The 22,270-nt window shown below is 35.9% G+C and overlaps 1 protein-coding gene across 19 annotated transcripts in view; it reads left to right on the top strand.

The window, feature by feature from the left end:
• The window catches only part of BRD1 (bromodomain containing 1), a 68,808-nt gene that overhangs the window by 18,009 nt on the left and 28,529 nt on the right, over positions 1-22,270 (top strand). For all 19 annotated transcript variants that reach the window (XM_036401746.1, XM_036401748.1, XM_054514780.1 and 16 more), the window contains 5 exons: positions 9,489-9,645; positions 15,902-16,033; positions 19,138-19,266; positions 20,200-20,512; positions 21,293-21,553. In XM_036401746.1, coding sequence (XP_036257639.1) covers positions 9,489-9,645; positions 15,902-16,033; positions 19,138-19,266; positions 20,200-20,512; positions 21,293-21,553 — 992 coding nt within the window. The remainder of the gene's footprint in view (positions 1-9,488; positions 9,646-15,901; positions 16,034-19,137; positions 19,267-20,199; positions 20,513-21,292; positions 21,554-22,270) is intronic.

The raw sequence follows: 22,270 nt of genomic DNA, 5'->3' as shown, positions 1-22,270 counted from the left end.
CTATTTAAGTTACTAGAGAATAAACATATACACTCAATGTTTAAACACTAGTGCTTTTTTACCTGAAGAATTTGATTTTAATATGTTTTTAACATCTCTGGAAATTGGAGATGTGGAGATGTGTACATGTGGAGATGCTTGGTTTGGATTGCTTGCTTAATACATAGGCTGTACACCTCCTCAGCATATTGCTGGCTCTTCAGAGTTGGTAGTTGGAAGAGTGTACAGATATGAAGATCACACTGGAGGAAAGTACGTGCTGGGTGCAGCTCCTGAGTGTGAAGCTTCACATCTGGTGAAGCTTGAGGAAAACTATTTTGCAATTTATATTCAGTTTAAGGAGAAGGATTTGTATCCTTTTCTGGATAGTCAGAGTATATGAATGACTGAGCATTTTAGTAACACAATTTTTAATAATTCTGTTTTCCAAAGCAATTATCCTAATGTTCAGGATGTTTTAAAAGGACTGGGTGTGGAACAGCATACTTCATAATTTCTACACAACTTTTGTAGCTTACAAATTTCTGGATCAGCTTACCTTAGGTTGAGTTTCTATGCTACTGCCTTGAATGACTTCTACCAGAATTTCTGACACAGATCTCATATTCTACACTTTTTGCAGTTAAATTATATAGATAGTGTCATTCTCTAGGTCATTTATAATTAATTATATGATCTCTCAGAGTTTAATCTGTGAACTACTGATTTAGGGGTCAGATGAGAAGTTGCTAAGCATTGATCTTTGATGATAGGACATAAATGCTTACTTCCTCTGCCTCTTCATTTTTCTCTTTTTTTTGTAATTTATTTTTAATGCTGGACTTATATCTGTCCTGTTGCCTAGGTATTTTGGAAAGTCTATACCTGAGTATCTTCTTCCAAAGGTGCAGTAGTTCATCTTGGAGCCTTAAGGTGGTTTCAGTTTTCAGTGCTGTCAATGCTGACCTGTAACTTGCTTAGCACTGGTAATAATGGATGGGACTACTAGGGAACTCCTATGCCTGGAGGTTGTATGTCAGACCTGGCTACAGAGTTGTGCTGTTTCTTTACTTGAAAATTCCATTCTGTTCTTACTGAAATACCAAACTCTTGAACGTGGTGGCTTACACTGTACTGTTCATACTCATTAGGTTGTTTTTTTTTTTTTTCATTTGCCTGTTTTTGGTGGGCTTTTTTGTTTGTTTTTTGGGTTTTTTTTGATTTTTTAAAGGTAGAAATGGGGATCATCTAAAAGTTGTGTTCCTGGGAAGTGCCAGAACAGCTGTGCTGTGTAGAGAGGAGAGTGGGAAAGGACATCTAAAACTTTTCCACTGTATGGGACAGACAGACAGTACCTGCTGCTCTTGGCAAATGGTAGTCAGAAAGTAGCCTCCCACTGCCACCAGCTAGTTTGGCTGAAGAAAATGGCAAATTTGTTCTTGAAGTATGAAGTATGGTATATGCCACTAGGGATGTGAAATGGTTGAATTTTGCTTAGTAGAGAGATTCTCTCCCCCCCACCCCCCCAAAAAAAAATACTAGAAGGATTTTGTTTAGACTGCAGGTCCAGAATTTTCAAGTTAGGAAATCCTAACTTTTGGGGTTGTCTTGGCAATCTAAATCTAGCTACTTCTCTCTGTAAGTTATCTTGCACTGACTCTGCTCAGTTTCTTGTGTGTTTTTTGTTTTTTTCATCTGCCGCTCCTCATCCTTGTCCTTTATAAATGTTACCTGATTCAGCAAGCAGGATGGGTATGTGCAGCAGAAGTGTTACAATGTTAGCTGGGAAAACTACATGGTTTCTCTTATTTTTGAGTGCTTGATTCTCTAGTACAAATACTATTGGTTTTGTGTAGCCTCTTGATCTTATGTGTCAAAAGAGGCATTTAAAAATATTTGCTTGTTAGCTAGTGTCAATATTCACTTTATTTAAAAATGCGGTGTAACTACAATATTGTAGCTATATACTTGGAGGGAAATAGAATGTGATATGAAATATTTAATCTACAGTATTTTAAAAGTATACACTGAGATACAGTGTAATCTGCTTTATTAACATGCCATTCCTGCAAGTACTGCTCTATTAAATGGAATCTGGCATTAAAAGCATATAAATATTTGCTTTCATCTTTAGTTTCTCTTTCTGCAAACATGGCATGTTTGTTATGTCTGAAATTAAGAAAACATTTGAAATGCAATACTTGTATAGAAAGCAAAGAATAAGCAGAAAAGCCCCACTTTTATTAGAAGTAGGAACACTGTATGTCGTTCCGTGAGGTTTGTTGCATCATTAATGTTAAAAGACAATTATAAGATTGTTATGAAAGTAACGTAAGTAATAGCTGACAACTGAGAGCAAAAATTGCTGAGACTCTTACAAAAACATTTTCAGCTCTTCTGACAGATCAGCATTTATGTGCCCCACCTTAACTGATTTCTTTATGTTGATCTTTGGTTTTATTAGGAGGAATGCTGTACCTGGTAGTTAGCTGGATTTCTGTTACCGTGTCTCAAGGCAAAACCAATATTTTCTTTTGGCTTATGATTTACCCAATTGAGCTATCTTGAACTTTCTTACCAAGTAATTAAATATAGTCTTGCTATCATAACACAGGAATATTGATTGTCTCTGAAAGGAAGTATGGACCAGAAAAATAATAAACAGAAAGTGTTGAAATGCAGTACGAGGGGAAAGGAATATTAACAAAGCCTTCAAGACAGTGTTAGTCTGCATTCACAGATCATGCTTTTTATTCGTATATGTAGCTTGTGGATTTCTTTTGGGGATTTTTTTTTAAAACGTTTTTAGGGTACTCTGGGGTTTTTTTTTAGTAAGTTCAAAAAGTTTTCAAGGTGGGGGGAAAGTACAAGAAATGTGGCTTAAAATTCAGCATAAAAAAGCTATTGAAAAATACTGCTGGGGCCAGCATTGCAAAGAACTTGGAAGCTGAATAAATCCAGACCAATGTCTATTAGCTCTTTATCCTTGAATATACATGTCTGTATAATTTACAGAATGGTGTGAAAATGCTTATTTTAATTCCAGGGGAGCATGATGTAGGTATGCCTTGTGACTGTACCTAATACTTGGATCACAGAATCACCTGAGGGGAATGCCAGAAATCTTCAACCGCTGATGTTTCTTGTCTTGTCACATTGTTTGACTTTGACTTTCTGTTACATGTAGAAACTACTCCTGATGTCATCCTGATGTCTTTGCTTAAATAAAAAAGTAATTTTCCCTAAATTAAAAAAGCTACTGTGGTGTTCACTAGTTTTGCCTCAGCAGTATTTAAAAGAAGTAAAGGTAACTTTAGAGTATTATTTTGAAGCTAGTTCATCTTGGCATTGGTTGGCTTATTAAATAAAGATTAATTAATGTGTTCAAAGAAGTGTAACTTATTTACTAAATTGTAAAAGTAGATTTTGAGTAAAAATAATACGTTTTTTTCTTCTGTTTATTTTACATGTACAAGGGCAAGAAGCTTAAAGCAAATTAATATGTTACCTCTGTAAGGCATTTCATTAATACTCTGTGTGCTTTCTAAGGGGTTTGGCCCACAATGATTATATATGTGATAATGCTGTTATGAAGACCAAGACTTAAGTGATTTTGTTTTTCAGAACTTCTGAGTTTCACCAGTTATGTGAACTTCTATTCAATTTTTTTTTTGGTGCCAAGTAGTATATGTTGTGATTTGTGCCATAGCAAAACATCTAAAGTGTGCATTGTCTGAAGAACTGTGTCCTGGCAGTTTTTTTATTCAATGATCAAGTTACAGAGTGGACAAAAAATAGAAGATAAATACTGAGCTTTCCTCTTATTACAGATCAAAATGTGATTTTTGTTTAATACATCTGATGTGAATTTAGCCTTTTGATATTAGATATCAAAATACCATGTGTGGTCATTATATATGTATAGGAACTGGCAGAGGTAAATGTGTGCATATAATCTTTCTGAAGAGATTTTTCCAGTGTGACAGGGTGGGAGGTTTTCATTGTTTGAGATGGGTTTGGTTTTGGTTTTTTATTTTATTTATTGTTTTGGGTTTTTTCCTTATCCAGAGTTTTAGAATATGACCAACTTTAGTTGTTAGAACAGGAAGAAGATAACAGAATTAACTGAAATAGCAGTGTTTTCTTACCTCTTCAGTTCACTGTTATACTTTTCCTGTCCAAGCAAAATTTTACAAGCTGGTTGCTCAAATAGAAAAATAGGGGGTTCACAGTCATGTAAGCAAAACAAAGTGCTTCCTACATATGCATTCAAAATTATTTAAATACCAGTAAATGTTGAATAAAGAATAGGAACCTGGAGAGGCTTTCAGGCTCCAGAAGATATATCAGTAGATTAAATACATACTGTTAGACTTGAACTTAGGAGAGGCAAATTCAGTAGCTAGACTTTTAAAACATAACAGTCCAAAAGGAATAAAACCTGCAAAGTAGTTCTAATTAAGAAAGTGTATTTGTTGCATGTGGATTCTGCAGACTTGTGTTGCAGAAGTTTAACTGAAATATTTTTCAATCTTTCCAGGATTTGATATGCACTCTGTTAGGCATCCCTCTTACTTCTGCTTGGTATTAAAGGAATGTTATCTTTTTTTCAACAGGAAATAAAGACATGCAGATGGATTCTGATTTTTACATAGTTATTCATTTGCCTGTGTTGTCCTTCAAGTTGGTCAGAACAGTTTGAGAGGTTTTTTATTTTTAAGTTAATAAGTTATATAGTAAGTTTCATCTTTTATTGAAGAATAGGATAACAAAATTGTGGGTTTTCACTGTTTAAAAAAAAAGTGTATTGAAAGACAAGTTTTACAAGCACTTTCATAAGCAGCTGCTGCCACAGATTTCCATGAGAAGAGTAGGGAGAGTTTCATCTGTCCAGGTTGGCATTCTGGTCTTCAAAAACTGAAGTTTTTGGCTATGGAGCTAGGAGGAATAGTTGGTAAGACTCCAGAATTAATTTCAATTCCCCAAATAAATTCTTCCTAACTTTTTATTCTAGTTTTTTGCTAATTGTCTTCCAGTAGGGGTCATTGGAATTACTATAATTATCTGTAGAGAAGTCCTGTATCTTTTCTTTTTCCTACAAGTCTCAGTATATTTTGTGGAACTTTGCTGAACAAGGCTTGAAAATTCAAGTGTCCTGGAAACTCAGTTTGCTTTGTTGCAACTTGTTCAATAAATTTTTTTAGCATTTTGTTCTGATAGGTTTTTAAACATATCTGCAATCTTTGTGTGGGAAAAGAAGGGTATTTTATTTGCTCTGTAAAGTGGAACAAAATTTGATTTTAATGGGTATTAGCATAGGTCAGAGAAACTTGTATGTTAATGATACTGAATGAAATTTTACAGGCTGTAATACAGTTTTCCTGTATTGTGTGTACCTTTAGTAGCTCAATGCTGGATAAAGGACAATGCAAAATAATAAACTGATAAAACTGGAGACTCAAGACAGGTATGCTAATTAAAATACTAGGGTTCATTCATGTTCAAAAATTGCTTAGTTTTAATGGATATATGATCTTCCTTTGGATGTTTGATTAATACAGATTTTCATATTGAGTTCCTTGTGCTTGAGTTACTATAGTAATGTTGTCAAAATCACATACTTGCTTAAGAAAACGTTCTCTCCAGTTTATATTTCAAAAACTTAAGAATATTGAGGTAAAATAATACCTGTGGAATTAAAAACATGGTCTGTGCAGTGGTTAGTAAAGATGGATAAAAAAGTGGCTGATTATCTCTCACTGGCTTTCTGAGGTTAAGCTGCCACACCATTGGTTACCAAAAATACTGGTTTCACTTTTCCCTGTAACCAGTTGCCATATTGCCACAGTGATATGTAACTGAAACTGGGAGAGGAAGTCATGAGTCAAAGAAGGCAGCTGTGAGATTTGCTAATATGTTAAAAGCACATCTCTTACATTGACCAAATGTATTTTATGTGTTTCTGTAAAAGGTGAGGAAGCAAGTACTGAGTAACACACTCAGCTCTCTGAATGCATTGACCAGTGCATTAAGTGTGTCATCCTTTACAGGGCAGATTATCCATCCAGTATCTCCATGTGAGGAGACTGTAGGTGCTATTCAGACGTTTGGTTCAAAGGGACCTTTGCCTGTTAAAGACAAGCAGGGAATTGATATCCCCATTTGTAGTGCACATCAGTGTTTTACAGGGCTGGGGCTGGGGAAGTAGTTCTGGCTCACTCAGTTGGCTGTGACACAATTAAAACTGTTCTGAAAAATGTTTTTTCATCTGTGTAGTTTTGGCATGTAGCTCTAAAGAAACAAAAACAAGAATCAGAATGACTGCTAGTGCTAAAACATCAAAAGGCTGCAGTGGTCATCAGCTTGAAACCTAACGTTTCTTTTATGAGACCAGCTAGATAGTAGTCACTGAATATCATTGGAACAGTCACCTTTTTAAGAATTTTTGAATTCCTCTATCAATGTATTTTGTTTTAAATAACTGGTAAGTTGGGGGAAAATGATGTTTTTTTTCTCCCAGTAGTTGATATGCTTGACTTGCCTTTAGAAGATAGTACAGAAAGCTGTTCTTTTCGATGTGCTTATACTGGAAAAAGGGCTAGTGTGAACAGATTCCTTAGCAAAAAAATGCCTTTGCTGAGGTGTTTTCTGTAGTTCTGGGAGGTGTCCCAAGTTCTCTAAGCCTTGCCTCCTCATTGGGCATTTATCAGTGTACTGTAGCAATTAATACTGTCACGTCTAAGTCAGATCCTGGATTGCAAAATGATGAAGTCTTTAAACAGCTCTCCCTTACCTATCCCAAATATATGCGTTTTTTTTCTTCTTCAGGGGTTTTTATTACATCTTTGATAGGAAAAAAAAAGGAAGTAGAATGTATGGAAAATTCATTTAAGTAGTGGGAGCTTCAAAATCATTATCCAATCTGTGCATCTTGAAGGGTTCTACAGCAACATGGTCTCATTTCCCCAAAATAGTTGTATTGCCCAACAAAATTTAAGGTGCTTCGGACAGTAATAATCTGCCTGGAAGTATCAGATTAAGCAAAAGGATGGTTGAAGAGCTGTGATCTAGGTAGTGGGTGGTTAGAGTCTAATAGCAGATGTAACAACCTGCTAGCAGTAAGTTTGTAGTGTAGAGGCTGTGTAGATACCTGCCACGTGAAGAGTTTCAGAGCTCTGTATTTTGACAAGTTTATAGCTGCTACCCGTGTGTGTTGTTTAAATGAAATACTTGGTTTAATTTAGAAGGGAAGGCACAGACGAGTAGTTTCCAACTACTTTTAAAGTAGTTTGTGCACTCCAAATTACCTTCTGTCTATTTATATTTTGAAAGTTGGAAAGGGTCTTCTGTGAACATCTTTCTTGAGCTTCTTTTAACACTCTGCTATTATAATTATATATGAATAGAATGGTTTGTTATGTGAATTGGCAAATGTACTTAAAGCTGTAGCTAAAGATGTTTGCTTAGTCTTGCCACATCTGATGGGCATGAAGCCAAAGCACCTTTCTTTATGTTATGATTCTCTGATCTTTCCAAATAGCTGTGTATTTGGCTGTGCTTTTTTTGACTTGGTTCAGTAGGTTTTACCGTTTCCAAGAGATTTGTGAAAGCAATTATTTGACTTTGATTGCATTCTATAATTAATTGTAATTATGTTGTTTGAAGTTTACTAGGGTCACATCTGTTCTGTATTGAGTAAATCTTTGTGGAGCCTGTGTCTGCCTTCCAGTGAAAGATGTACAGGACAGTCTGAAGTCCATCTGCAGACCTAAGCTTTAAATTAAGCTAGAATTTTTCAAGAATGCCTAACTAGCTTAGTTATTAAGTAAAAAAAAAAAAAAGTCATTGAGAAACCAAAGGACACAATGGCACTGTATTTTAAAGAAAATCTGGGTTTGCTCTGTCTTTACCTGGTGATGACTGAAAACTTTAGCTATAGTTAGCAGCACTGAATACACCTATTGCACCTTATCTTCTACACAGTCCAAAAAACCCCAGGGACAGATGACTTTTGAAGTCAAAGTACACTCACTTGTATGTTAGCCTGAAAAATATTTAGTTTTCCCAGGTATTCTTAAAAAACCATTTTACCCAAGGCTTACTTCTAACTTTACATTTTCTTTAGGTGTTTTGACTGCTTAACTTTTATCACTTACCTGCAAAGCTGCTTTCTTCCTAATACAAAAAGGGGAAAAGTAGAAAAACATTAGTATGCATATACAATCGTGATTCTTGTTTAAATGTCTCATGGTACTGCTCTACAAATCAGATACTTCTTGAGTTAATATTTGCTTGGTTTAGTAATAAATCTTGGAGAATATGCAGTAAACCCTCTACTATCAATTTTAGTAGAGTTTTGCTATGGGTGGTAGTAATATTCTGAGTGAAGAATTAACAGATTTCTTTTGTCATTGTTACTGTCCTTTCTGTAACTGTTTTACATCCAGCTCTCTTTCCAGCTCACCTCTGTCCTCAGATGAAGGAACCATCTCTTGCAATGCAGGGGGTTGGTAGCTTGAGCATCTTGTGTTTATTTTACAAGGGCTGCCACTGGTTGCAAATATCAGCATTAGCATACAAAGAGAAAATATTTTCATTCTATAGCTATTAGCTTTTTCTAACTTCTATTTTGCTGTAATTTCAAGATATTGTAGGCACAAACAGCTGAAGATTTGTTTCAGATAAGCTTTCTTTTCCATATGTTTTCAGAAGCCACTGTTGTGTTTGAGACTTGGCCATCTAACATCATTATTTGAAAAACAGGAATCATATTGTTGTGTGCGATGTTCATAAAGCACTTTCCTTGAGTATTTGTAAAAAAGTATATGCATATACTTTTTTTGTTAAAAAGCAGCTTCAGAGAAAATACTGATTGATTTTGATCAAAATATTTTGTTAACTGTTTACATTGTCCTCACGTCTTCTCTGTTTGGTTATTTTCTTGTATGTGTGGGGTAAAATAACAATTGTTCCTGTGTTTTATATTTTTTGTTTGGTTTATTTGTCAGAAATTTAATATAAATAGAGTAATACAAGGCTTTCATTGCATGTTTTTATGGCAGGAGTTTGAAGATGTATTGTCTGTAAAATAAACTACTAATCTTTCTGTAGATGGCAACAAATGATCTGATGATTTTCATAGCGGTTTGGAGCTTTTTATCTGATTTCATTTTCAATAGGAAAATCAGCTGCGCATAAAGCTTTATTCTCAGCCCTAATCTGGGATTGCTCTTCCAATAATGATTACAAAAAGATTGATTCCCTTTAGCTTTATAAAGTATGTTAATGTATGTGGTAGAACCTGCAATGTCAAGCAGATGCATTTGGTTGTAATTTACTGCTCAGAAATAATTGAACTGGAAGGGATCTTACTGAAAGAAGTTAGTAACATAGTGATTACTTCTGGTTTTACAGTGTACATTCATATATATGCGATGTTTATCTTCCATAGATAAATATGTTTTATGCTTTGCTGTGAAAAATACAATATCAGTTTTTCCGTGTTTTAGATTAAATAAGATTATGAATCAGGTGGCCATTCAGCGAAAGAAGCATTTTGTTGAACGAGTGCACAGTTACTGGTTGCTTAAAAGACTGTCTAGGAATGGTGTTCCACTCTTGAGAAGGCTGCAATCCAGTTTACAGTCACAAAGAAACACACAACAGGTATGTGACATACTTTTTATTTATAAGAATAAATTGGAAATTTTCTCTTTTATTGAGTTAAAAATAAACTAGGAAGCCTAGCACAAAACATTTTTTTACTCAGGACTGAATAAATTCTTTACCCTATTCTGAAGTGATATTACCTATTTTGGGAATTGGCAATTATCTAATACTTTTTAATATGTGAGATGTAAAAAAAAATTGTGCGGCTTTTTCTTCTGTTTTGCTTAAATGTTTCACAAAAAATGCTATCATCAAAAATATCATAATGCCATTATTCTTTGATAAGTGTTGTAGTTTTTTGGAACCCATTAATCAGTGTACTGTCAGATAAAAAAATAAAAGTTATTTTAAATTCATCAAAAGATGCAAAGCAGATGTCTTATTTGACACTTGACAAAAATGTGGATTTTAACAGGGTAAAGGGTTAGACAGCTAGTTTACAGTTTTCAAATTCAGATGTGTATTGCCCACGTTGTTCGGTAATAACAAAATGGAAATTGTTGATGAAGTTCAAAGACCTGTTTGAGCTTCTGGTTTTGCTTTTGACACAGTTAAGTGGGATTGTAGACAAGCTTAAGTTTAGTTGTACACTCCTATGAATAAGTTGCTGTAAAACATCAAAACACCAACTCCGGGTGGTCTGTTTTGGTTTGAAGTTACTGGAGAGCTTCAAAAATAGTTAAAACTTCTGAATTGTGTGGGTCCTTGCATGTAGACTTTGAAATGCTATGAAACATTGTGATGTGGAAACTTTCACTCCATCCGAGTTACCTTTTTTAATGGAATGGAATGTGTAGGTGGGTGTGTTCTTTCTATTCTCCTGGCACTTGACTTCCTGTAAATAGCTTCTAAAATGTAGGAATTAATTTTATAATAATTTACTTGTATTAAGTTGATTTTTTTTTGCCCCTCTGAAGTGGAACTGTTATTTTTGTTAGAATTGTATTTCTGTTTGCTGATTTTGTAGTCATAAAAAATACTGTGGTCAACACTGCTTCCTAATTATTTGATCTGTCGTGTTTGTGTGTGTTTAGTTTTTCTGCTTTTCTTGTGAGAAAACTAATTAATAATTTTAATTGAGATTGGAAAGGACCTCTGGAGGTCATTGTTGGATACAACCCCACTGCTCAGGCAGGGCCACTTAGAACAGGCTGTCCAGCACCATGGTCCAGTTGGCTTTTGAGTTATCTCCAAGGGTGGAAACTCCACAACCTCTCTGGGCAGCTGTGTCAGTGCTTGGTCACCCTTACAGTTTAGAAAAAATAGGAGTCTTCAGATGTCTGTTCTTACTTTGTGCCCATTGCCTCTTGTGTTGTCACTGGGCACCACTGAACAGAGCCTGGCTCCATCTTCTTGCCTCCTCCCTTCAGGTATTTATGTGTATTGGTGAGATTTCTGCTCCTGAGCATTTTCTCCTCCGGGCTAAACAGTTCCAGCTCTCTCAGCCTTTCCTCATAGCTGAGATTCTCAAATTCCAGTTACATGGACTCCTTTTAGGTGAACTTTGAATATAAATCAACCACTTGTTTATCTTGTTTTCATTGTTTCTATATCACTCCATTTTGAAGTTTGATTAATTTTTTGCTTCTGCATGAGAGGTTCTAAAGAGTGATACCTGTCAGTTTACCTAATTAGTGTTTCCTAATAATAGTTGAAATTAATTTATTCAGACAATAAACTTCTTTTTAAATGAGCATGAGTCCTTATAAAATACTAAAGGCAAGCACAAGAGTGTGGTGCTATTGTGGCAGTATAGAACTAGACCATGGTTAGTGTGTGAAAAAAATTACACGAGCCAGTTTTCTGCTGGGATGGCATGATAAGGGTGCAACATTACTATATATTTAAATAATGACTATCACAATAAAACTATTATTGTAATTGATATTCCATTAAAATAAAATAGGCCTTTGATATGAGCATTTTAAAATTCAGTTGCCTGCTTACTTCAATTCAAACAGTAGTTCTTTATTTTCTTTTCTAATTTGAGAGTGATTCTTAAATGAGGAAATCATGTATTCTAAATAAATTGGAAGCTGCTTATATTGGTCTGTTGAAAAGTTTGTTCTTTTGAAAAGTAAAATCTAGTTTCAAGGTGGGCTGAGTATTAAATGAAGTCTGTTGATGAAAAATATGTAGTTAGTGCTTTTCATTGAGTAGCAAGTGTCCTGTGTATGACATCGTGTCTTTTCCAGAGCACTTTCAATAGCTATTTATTAAAGCAGTCGTAACTGCAAGGAAATTAATGTATTTTGTTATTCCCAAGTATAAACCAATTTGTAACTAAGACAATAAACAGCAATGGCATAGCTGTTGTGAAAACACCTTAAAATTTTTTGATAGAGATGATTATTTTTTTCATTTCAGTCCAGATGGGAAAATTCTTTTTATTTTATGAGGGGTTAGAATATCAAGAAACCTACATAGATTTTTCAGTTAACCAGATATGAACAGTGATGTAATAAAATTAAGGTTTTTTAAAAAATTGTTATTTAAACAGAAAAGAAGTGTTATAATGACAAACCAAAACCCTGAAAATGGTTTCAGGATGTATGGTGGAAAGTGATTTTGATCCCTTTCTGTTAGGTTACTAGAACAAATTTGGCAAAGGGAGAGGTCTTCATGATCTAGACTTCCTAATAAATGTATTTCAGAGTTCAGTTATTGTATGGTTTTGAAGATCTAAGAGTTCTAAACCAGGCTAAAAGACCTGGACTGCCTCACCCTTTGCAGGAGCAAGGAACTCTGTAAGAGAATGGTTTGTGCTCTCACTTCTCTCTCCACCTAGAGAAATTAAGGAAAGGTATTTGAATACTCTAATGCTACTTATATCCTCATTATTTTAGTTTTTTTCCCTGAATTTTAAGAATGCTTGAATGAAAATGAGGCATGAAATGTAAGTGTAGAAGCTTGCTGCTGCTGTAGTGATGTTAGTTTAAAGCCACTGTGAGAAGAAATAAAAGAGAAGGTGCTGATGACTTAAGATCACACCTGCACTGAAGATTTCATTAGGAACACCAGTTGCAGTCACTAAGTGGTTTTGTCTGACTGCCATACAAGTCCAGCAGAGCATGCTAATAAAACTAATTGTATTGCTCAAGGTCCAGTTTCATCACTGTCATTCTGTTTTTGTTTGTATCATATTAAGGTACAGTCTCTCTAAGGAGTGAGGCTGTTCTCACACATTCACATCCAGCATAAGGAGGGATATGGTGCTACACTGACAGTGTTCCTGCTGGTGTGGAGACACTGGTAGCATACTAATGGTGAGACGAGTTCTCAGCTGCTGCATGTTCTTGTGTAGACTTAAAAATGTTTTCCTCTTCCCTCAGTATTAACAAATAGGTCATATTCTAGGTAATACTTAATACTATGTTCAGCAAGAACTAAGTCCATTGGAAAATCATAGACTCACAGAATGGTTTGGAGTGGAAGGGTCCTTAAAGATCATCTAGTTCCCACCCTGCTGCCATGGGCAGGGACAGCTTCCGCTAGACCAAGTTACTCAGTGCCCCACCCAACCTGATCTTGGACACTGTCAGGGATGGGGCATTAACAGCTTCTCTGACCAATCTGTTCCAGTGTCTCACCACCCTCACAGTCAAGAATTTCTTCCTGATACCTAATCTAAATTTCCCTTCTTTCAGTTTTAACTCATTTCTCCTTGTCCTAGCAGTACAGTTCCTGATGAAGAATCCCCCTTCAAACGAGAATTTCTTTATAAATTTTTCTTGTGTCATCAGCCAAATGAAACTTGGTGGTTGTCAGGACAGTTGTAAAAAGAAGGAAGAAGAAGAACTTTCCTACCAGAAAGTTCTATGTCAAAAAGCTAAAAATTGAATTTGAAATTGAAAACTCTTTATATTTTAAGTTTTTACCGGTTGGTTGTTGGAAACCAGTGCATTGTGCTCTCTTCAACTTTCACTGATCTTTTAATCTAATTAAGGTATGTGTTGTATATCAGAAAACAAATAGGTTAGGGCAAAGGAGAGTTATTTAGCTATTAAGCTGTAAACTGTCTGCCAGCATTACTTTGCGTAGAAGTGTCAAAAAATTGGAGGCTTGCTATTAATCTCCAAACCAGAGTGCCATTCAGAAAGGTAGTGTATGTGTGCAGAAAAAAAAGGGAGGCAGGGTGCTTTTGATATTTTGGGTCACATCTCCAGATTGACAAGTATGTACAAGTATGTCCCCATTATAGGGAATGAAATTAGTAAAACAACTGATTCAGGTAAAATATTTTTATTTTATTTGAGTGCAACTGCACCTTGAGGTTCAGCCAAGTACTTAAATGTCTGATAAACAATCTAAGGCCTGCTGTAACATTATTTTTTCTTGCTGTATTTAAGTTTCCTGACCCACCCTAGAACTAGTACACTTTGTTGACTTAGCTTTCATCAGGCTCGGTTCTCCAATTTCTTAAATTATGTAGTTAAATAGGGCAAAAAGCAGGCTCTGAGTGTTTGCAAGCAAAGGGATGACAAGCTTGCTACTTCTGGCAGTTTAAGTTTGGTTCTGACAAACAGGAGAACTGAAAAAATTGTACAACTAAGAGTTGGGTTGCATTTCCGCACATGAGGTTTATACTCAGAGATGAAGGGGTTTAGGAGACTAGTGTTTAGTGGCATAGGCTTCCTGTTTCAGTGAGTCTCAGAATTTTAAGGAATTGAAAGTTCCTGAAAATATTAATACTATTAACTGTCAAAATTTACTTTGAACTATTCTGACCCTAGCAGTTACATTATCGAGTCTATGTAAAGATTTAACTCTTTAAAAGAAATTACAACTGTCAGTTATAATAGTCATTGGGAAAGGGAACTAGAAGTTTCTAGCTCCAGTTTTTAGGTTGTTTTTTGTTATTTTGGTTTTTTTTTTTTCCTTAATGAAAAGAAGAACAAACTGTTATTTCTGGATAGGTATATTCTAGTGCAGAAATAGTTGATATTTTAAGTATTTTCAACTTCAGTGAAGTCAGAGATTTGAATAATACTAAGCTTTACCTTTACAAAGTACATGAAGCAATAAAATACAACGCAGATGATAGAATTGTAGCACTGGCAAATCTATTAGATAATGTTTTTAAGCTTCCAGTTTTTGTAATTCTATTTTTAGAGCCAACTATCTGAAAAATGGCACAAACTTCCTTTAGAGGACCTATGGTACTCCTAAATTATTCTTCTCTTAAGGAATTTATGGCTTTTGGTGTAATAATTTGTAATGTTTGTTCATCTCCTTAGCCACTTTCCTTTATTTCTCTGTCTTCTATCTATAAAAGCTGACGGAATTTACTTGTTTTGTTTTAGGTTTTAGAACGCCCTCCTAGGTGACCTAACGAGTATATATTGCATTCTGCTAGTTACGGGCAAGCATGCAAAGTTTTGGATATCTCTCAGATATGCTTTTATAAAATACTAGTTTTTCAAATGTAATAATTTTCCAAAGGAGCTGTTTCTTTCGTGTAATTGGTACTAATATCAGGAATTCTTTATGGCCTCATTTCTGATGAATTACCAAAACCATTTGAATCCTGGAAGTAGTATATTCTAGTATCCTTCCTTTTCCTTATGAAAAATAGCAAAGGCAAACAAAACACTCTGAGTTTTGTATGTACTAATCAATCTAAATACTACAAGTGTTTAAACATTACTTACTCTGAAAAATGTGTAAATTAAATTATTTCATCCATTTCCCAAAAGGGTGTATTGCTGCATTATACACCTGCAATACTATTTGAAGTACTATATTATCTAATAAACAACTTTTCATTTCCTGTCCTTACAAGCCATAATTACTTTGTTTTGTTACAAGGGTGTCCTAGTTCTGCTGGGTGTGAGGGAGGTGGACTGTGTTGACCACATGAGTAATTTGTTTCTGCCAGGCTGGAGCTTCTGAAGAAACTGGTGTTCTTCACCGAGTTTGGATTTTGATGTGAAAATCTTGTATTGTATTTTGCAGCGTGTTGTTATTTCTTGGTTGCTGTTGGCTGAGTTGCTTCTTCTGATGTCAATAGCCATTGCCATAGGATTGCTTTCTAGTTTAGATTTTATTTTCAATTAAACCCTTGAGTAGCTCTGGAAGATACTCTGACCACAGATTTTCTGGTTTTGCAGCATGAAGCTTATGAGCAAGTGCCATAACTTGCTCACAGTAGATTCTCCTTTCATGTGCATACATTTTGTAGTTGTATAGAACTATCTTATAAAAAGAGGTATGCATTTTTCTTTTCATGAAAATGTTTTGATTCTTTTCTTAGAGAGAAGATGATGAAGAAATGCAAGCCTTAAAAGAAAAATTGAAGTACTGGCAAAGGCTGCGCCATGATCTTGAAAGAGCACGTTTATTGATAGAACTTATACGTAAGCGTGAAAAATTAAAAAGAGAACAGGTAAATGCAGCACCTTTTAATTTGGTGAAGCTTTTCTGAAGGAAAGATAATTTAAGTATTCTCCAATTTTTTCAGTAGGACAGCTGTATTTTAATCCTTACATAGGGTCAAGTAACATATGTACATGCTGTGCACTCAAACTATTTAAAATACATAAAATTTTCATAGAATGGCTTGGGTTGAAAGGAAAGATTAAGGATTTTATAGTCCAGTCCCTCTTCAATAAACAGGAATGTCTTCAGCTAGGATCAGGTTGTTTAAAGCCCCATCCAATCCAACCTTTAATTTTTCCAGGGCACCACCTCCCTGGGCAACCTGTTGTTCCAGTGCTTCACCCTCATTGTAGAAAATTTCTTCCTTATATGTAGTATGAATCTACCCTCTTTTAGTTTAAAACTGTTACCCCTTGTCCTGTCACTACAGGCCCTACTAATCAGTTTATCCCCATGTTAATTATAAAGCTTCTTTAAGTACTAAAGGCTGCAATAAAGTCTCATTTGGACCATCTCTTCGTCAGGATGAGCAAACCCATTTCTCTCAACCTTTCTTCAGAAGAGAGCTCCAGTCTGATCTTGTTTGTGGCCCTCCTCTGGACTCACTCCAACAGCTTTGTGCCTTATGATGGGGGCTGTAGAGCTGGATGCAGCAGTCCAGCTGGGGCCAAATGAGGGCAGAGTGGAGGGGCAGAATCACCTCCCTTGACCTGCTACCCACACTTCTTTCAATCCAGCCCTGGATGCAGTTGACTTTCTGGGCTGCAAGCATACTCTGCCTGCTCACATTGAAGTTTTCATCCACCAGTACTCTCAAGTTCTTGACAGGGCTGGAGCTATTCATCCGTCAGCTGGTACTGATACCTGGGGTTGCCACAACCCAGGTGCAGGAGGACCTGGAATTCGACCTTGTTGAACCCCATGAGATTCCCATGGGGCCCACTTCTTAAGTTTGTCCATGTTTGGATGGGATCCTGTCCTTCAGGTGTGTCAACTGCACAATTCATCTTGGTGTCATCTGCAGATTTGTTGAGAGTGCACTTGATCCTTTGGTCTCATGTCATTGATGAAAATACCAACTGTACTACTGGTCCCAGTACAGACCCCTGAGGGACACTGCTCGTTACTGATCTCCATCCAGAGTCCAAGCCATTGATCACCGCTGTCTGGATGCAGCCATCCAGCCAATTCCTCACCTGTGGAGCAGTCCACCCATTGAATCCATCTCTCTTCAGTTTAGAGAGAAGGATGTTGTTGAGGACCATGTCAGAGGCCTTAGAGAAGTCCAGATAGATGACATCTTCCCTTGTCTGCTTTAAAGAGTTACTCCATCATAGAAGGGCCACTAGGTTGGTTAGACCACTAGGTTAGTTAGGCAGGACTTACCCTTTGTAAGGCTGTGCTGGCTGTCCTGAATCATCTCCTTGTGCCCCACATGGAAGCTTTGCCTTGTGAAGTTATCCATAATGCACTCCAGGAGTCTCCTACAGCTCGTTGTGCTACTTTTCCAGATGTCAGAGTGGTTGAAGTCCTCAACAGGACAGGAGCCTGCAAAGCAGTCCCTGTCTGTAGCTGGAGCAAGGCGGCTTTGTCAATAGGCTCCCCTAGATCTGAAATAAATACCAACCACGGGGTTCCTTCTCTCACCTTGGTGCCTAAGCTTTCAACCTGCTCGTGGCTTTTCTTGAGACAGCTCCTCACAGTATATTCATTTCTCAGTGTAGAAGGCAACCCCACTGCCCCTTGGTATGCTCTTGGCCCTTCTGACCAGCTTCTGACCATCCATAGTCACACTTCAGTCATGGGATTCATCCCACCAAATTTCAGTAATGGAAATTGGGATGTGGCTCTCTACCAGCCCTGTGACCTCCACCTCCTTCTGTTTCTTGCCCTTGCTGTGTGCATTGGTATAGAGAAATTATTTAAGAAGACATTCTCTTAGACTTGGAAAAATGATTGGTTTCTGAAGTACTGTAGAAGATTTGATCTATTCAGGTTTTCTCAATACATGTCCATATACTTGGTAGCACTTTTATCCTTCTGTCACAAAAAAAGCAAAAATAAAAGCTGCATCTGAAGTCCTACAGCATTCTACAGTTAACGTTGCCAGGAGGAGAGATTTGAGGAAGTGATAATGCAAAAAGATAAAAGTGTACATGAAAACTGTGAACGCAAAATGTTTGCACTTAGGAGCTTTTAATGGTCCTTATTTGTAAAAACACCATTTCATTTTTACTTGTGCAAACTGTGAACATTCATTGCAAGCTAATAGAATTTGTCCTTCTGGAGTGCTTTCTGGAATTCTATGCATCATTCACGTGTATTCACGTATCACTTGCTTTACACATGTATTTATATGTGTGCACTTAACGTATGCATGTTTGCTTATACTTATTTATATCTATATATTATATATAGGTACACACACCTTTAATCTTTCATAATTACTTTAGCCATAGCAAAACTGTTTGATTGTTGATAACTCTTAAAATGGCTTGAAAATTAAGCTACAGAGGAGTTGAAATAGTGTCAAAAATAAAAAAAATAAATTCTGAAGGATATTGAAGTATTTGAAGATGTTGATTCTGTTTTTTGAAATAATTTTCTTGGAATTTATGTAGAGCACTGTCTTTCCAATTACTCTTTGTTTTGGTCTTGTGTAGCCTGTAAATCAGATTCTCTTTTTAAACTTTAAACATAGCAGTACAACTGAAATTTAATTTGAAACATTACCTTTAAATTCTTACTATTTTCACATTGTTGGTAAATTGTGAAGCTGCTATTATGTAGCATCTTTTAAAAAAATACATTTAAAAGTGGAATAAAATTCTTACATATAAAATACAAATGTGAGTTTTGGGAAGCTGGAGTTGAAGGAACGAGGATGATGTTTTTTCTTACAAAATCATTAGCTGAAAACCTATGTCAGATAAATGCCAACTGAGGTATTGAAAGTAGTATTGAGTACATTTAAGTAAATGAGTACTACTCATTTACTTAAATGTATTTATATTTTATATCTTATTTAAAATACTATAGTATTGCTGCTAAACAACTTTAATACAGTATGTTAAGGGAAAATGCTCAGTTGGATAACTCTTACTTCTTTAGGTCAAGCTTGAGCAGGTTACTATGGAGCTTCAGCTTATTCCATTCACTGTACTTCTGCGATCGGTTCTGGATCAGCTGCAGGAAAAGGATTCTGCTCGTATATTTGCTCAGCCAGTGAACCTTAAAGAGGTATGTTTGCAGCTGTGTTTCCTGGTGTTTACATGTGGCTTGGTGGCACTTAAGTACAGGAAACAAGTCATTACATGCAGAGTTAGAAGCAGTGTTAGCTTTTAATCTTTATTCTGATAATTAACATTATGAGTTATGGTCTGCTGCTATGAAAGCCTTTTTATGCTTATATAGCAACATAATTTCTGGGAAATACTTGTATGGAAATATCCCATACTTAGAGAATGTTGAGTACATACTGATACTTTTCAGTGGGACAATTTTGGTAAGGCAAATTCAAAGGATATCAAAAATTGCAGTGCAGATACTGTGTTCTTACTTGAAGGTGAAACTAGACAGACTTAGAGTATACATGTGTGCGTTTGTGCATATACTGCATACACATCTCTTTATTGTATTTAGAATCATTAAGGTTGGAAAAGACCACCAAGATCATCAAGTCCATATTGACCTAATAGCAGTATGCTGACTAAGCTGTATGGCAAACTGCCACACTTCCATGGATGGCCACTGCACCACTTCCCTGAGGAGCCTGTTCAATTTTTAACCACCCTTTCAGTGTAGAAATCTTTCCTAATATCCAACCTGAACTGCTCCTGGCCCCACTTGAGGCCATTTTCCCTTGTCCTATCACTAGTTGCCTGAAAGTATATATACTATATAAAACTACAGAATTCCCAAGAGAAAGTAGTTTCAGCATCTCTTAGTAGAGCTTAGACTTGTTACCTGAGATGCAGAATATTGTAATATCTAAACTTCTGTTGGCATGCAAATGTTTGCACTATCTAGATGTGCAATTCTAAGCTACATCTTCATTGTCTTGTATTGAGGTGTTACAAGATACGTTTACAAAGTAAATCAGGTACTAACTAATGTTACTTTGCCTGTAATAAGACAGTTTTACCCATTTGTGTTTTAAATATTTATTCGAAGGTTCCAGACTATTTGGATCATATTAAACATCCTATGGATTTCTCTACCATGCGGAAACGGTTAGAAGCTCAAGGCTATAAAAACCTCACTGAGTTTGAAGAAGACTTCAATCTGATCATAGATAACTGTATGAAATACAATGCAAAAGACACAATATTTTATAGAGCTGCAGTGCGGTTAAGAGATCAAGGAGGTGTAGTTCTCAGGCAAGCCAGGCGAGATGCTGAAGGGATTGGTTACAACAATGAAACTGGAATGCACTTACCAGAACGGCCTAAACTTGAGTCACCCCAGCCTTTCTCTTGGGAAGATGGTAAGATATTTTTCAATTATTTTGGCAAGTTGCATTCTTCATTGCATACAGCGTGTATGTTCCATATAGATGTTTAGGATTGTTGCTGTCCAGTTTGCTAGCTAGATTCTCCACCCCCCCCCCCATTAAAAGCATTGCTTGAAAGAGTCTGGTGTTTCTATTCTACCAGATCTGTCATAAGTCATCAGTGCTACCTGGATTCTGATTTTGGCAGTGTCAGAGCCTAATTCAACAATTTACGCGGAAAAGGTTTTTAAGTTGAGTGCTTTCTTTCACGTGATCATATATGCTTGTAAAGCATGGAAAATGAATACGAGTGTTCATAAACTTCAGCACATTCCTGAGTAACCTACTTGAAAAATTGAGCACATTTGTAATACTAAGAATTAAATAGGGTTTTTTTGACATACACATGAGTTTTCTAAGGTTTGGCAGTGGAGAATAATTAACACATTTCTTTTATAACCATAATTTTGTCCTTTTCTTTAACAAGAAGCAATTAATCTGTTAAAGTGGGAAGGATTAATTATGTCTACCCTTCTGACCTTTTATTTCTTTGCTCTACTGCTTAGTTTTTTTGATCAAAATGCTGATTAAGAAAAATAGTAACTGTATAGTAGGAATTAATTTCAGTATTTCTGACTATAATCTAAATAGTTTTTTGACAGTATTTTTTATTTTGGCATGCAAATTCAGTTTTTTTCCTTTTGTTGTATTACTGTTCTGAAGATATTCTGGGAAATGCTAACACGTTTTCAATTGTACGTGTTTTGACTTCAGTGGATAGATTACTGAATCCTGCAAACAGAGCACATATGTCCTTGGAAGAACAGCTGAGAGAGCTGCTAGAAAAACTTGATCTCACCTGTGCAATGAAATCCAGTGGGTCAAGGAGCAAAAGAGCAAAGCTGTTAAAGAAAGAAATCAGCATTATTCGCAACAAACTCAGTCAGCAACACAACCAAGCTCCTCAAATAGAGTCAGGTATTGGAAGTTTCGAGGAAGAAAGTGCAGCATTAGAACAAGATGGAGAAGAAGAAGGTAAGATTGTAAACCAGGTTTAAATGAGTACTGGTCTGAGCTGCTTCAGTCAGGTGCTGTGATGTGAGTAATAGTGTGAATTAAAGAATTTGATTAACTAATATTAAATTTAAAATACTGATTTAAAAATTAAAATAATAGTTTAAAAATATGAAAATAGCTGCCTAATCACAACAAATATTTTAAGAGTAGAATGATCTTCTGAAGAAAACCTTCCTCCGTTACTTTTCATGGTAGCAAGGCTCTAAAAACTTAGGAAAGTGCAAACAATTTCAGATGAAAAGCAGTTGGAAATGCCTGAGTGGAAAATATCTTTTTACTTTTGGAAATACACTTAAATGTCAAAATATGCATTAGGGATCATGTGAGCCTAGGTCAATGGTAATGAAGACTTTGGCTGTTGTACTGTGTTTGTAGCCTTTTTTATTCACTACTCCAGACTAGGGAGGAGGGTGGGTAGGCTTTGGGGTTATTTGTTTATTTATTTATCTATTTTAAATAAAGCTAACTATTGATAAGACTTAACAAATTTCACGTCGTAGAATCAAGTCAGGCACATCTGCCTACCTCTTCCCCTTTTGCTTCTCTTCCTCCTTAAAACAGTTGTCTCAGAACTGTGTCTACTCTTGGCTAATTGCCATTGAATTCAATGAGAGCACTGTGCTGGAAGGACTAACTTAATAGTTAAATTAAATTTAATATTTGCATTTTTAGCTT

The sequence above is a fragment of the Molothrus ater genome, chromosome 5, assembly GCF_012460135.2.
Source record: "Molothrus ater isolate BHLD 08-10-18 breed brown headed cowbird chromosome 5, BPBGC_Mater_1.1, whole genome shotgun sequence".
Taxonomy (NCBI): Eukaryota; Metazoa; Chordata; class Aves; order Passeriformes; family Icteridae; genus Molothrus; species Molothrus ater.
The sequence above is the reverse complement of the archived record's forward strand: the minus strand, read 5'-3'. Positions and strand labels throughout refer to the sequence as shown.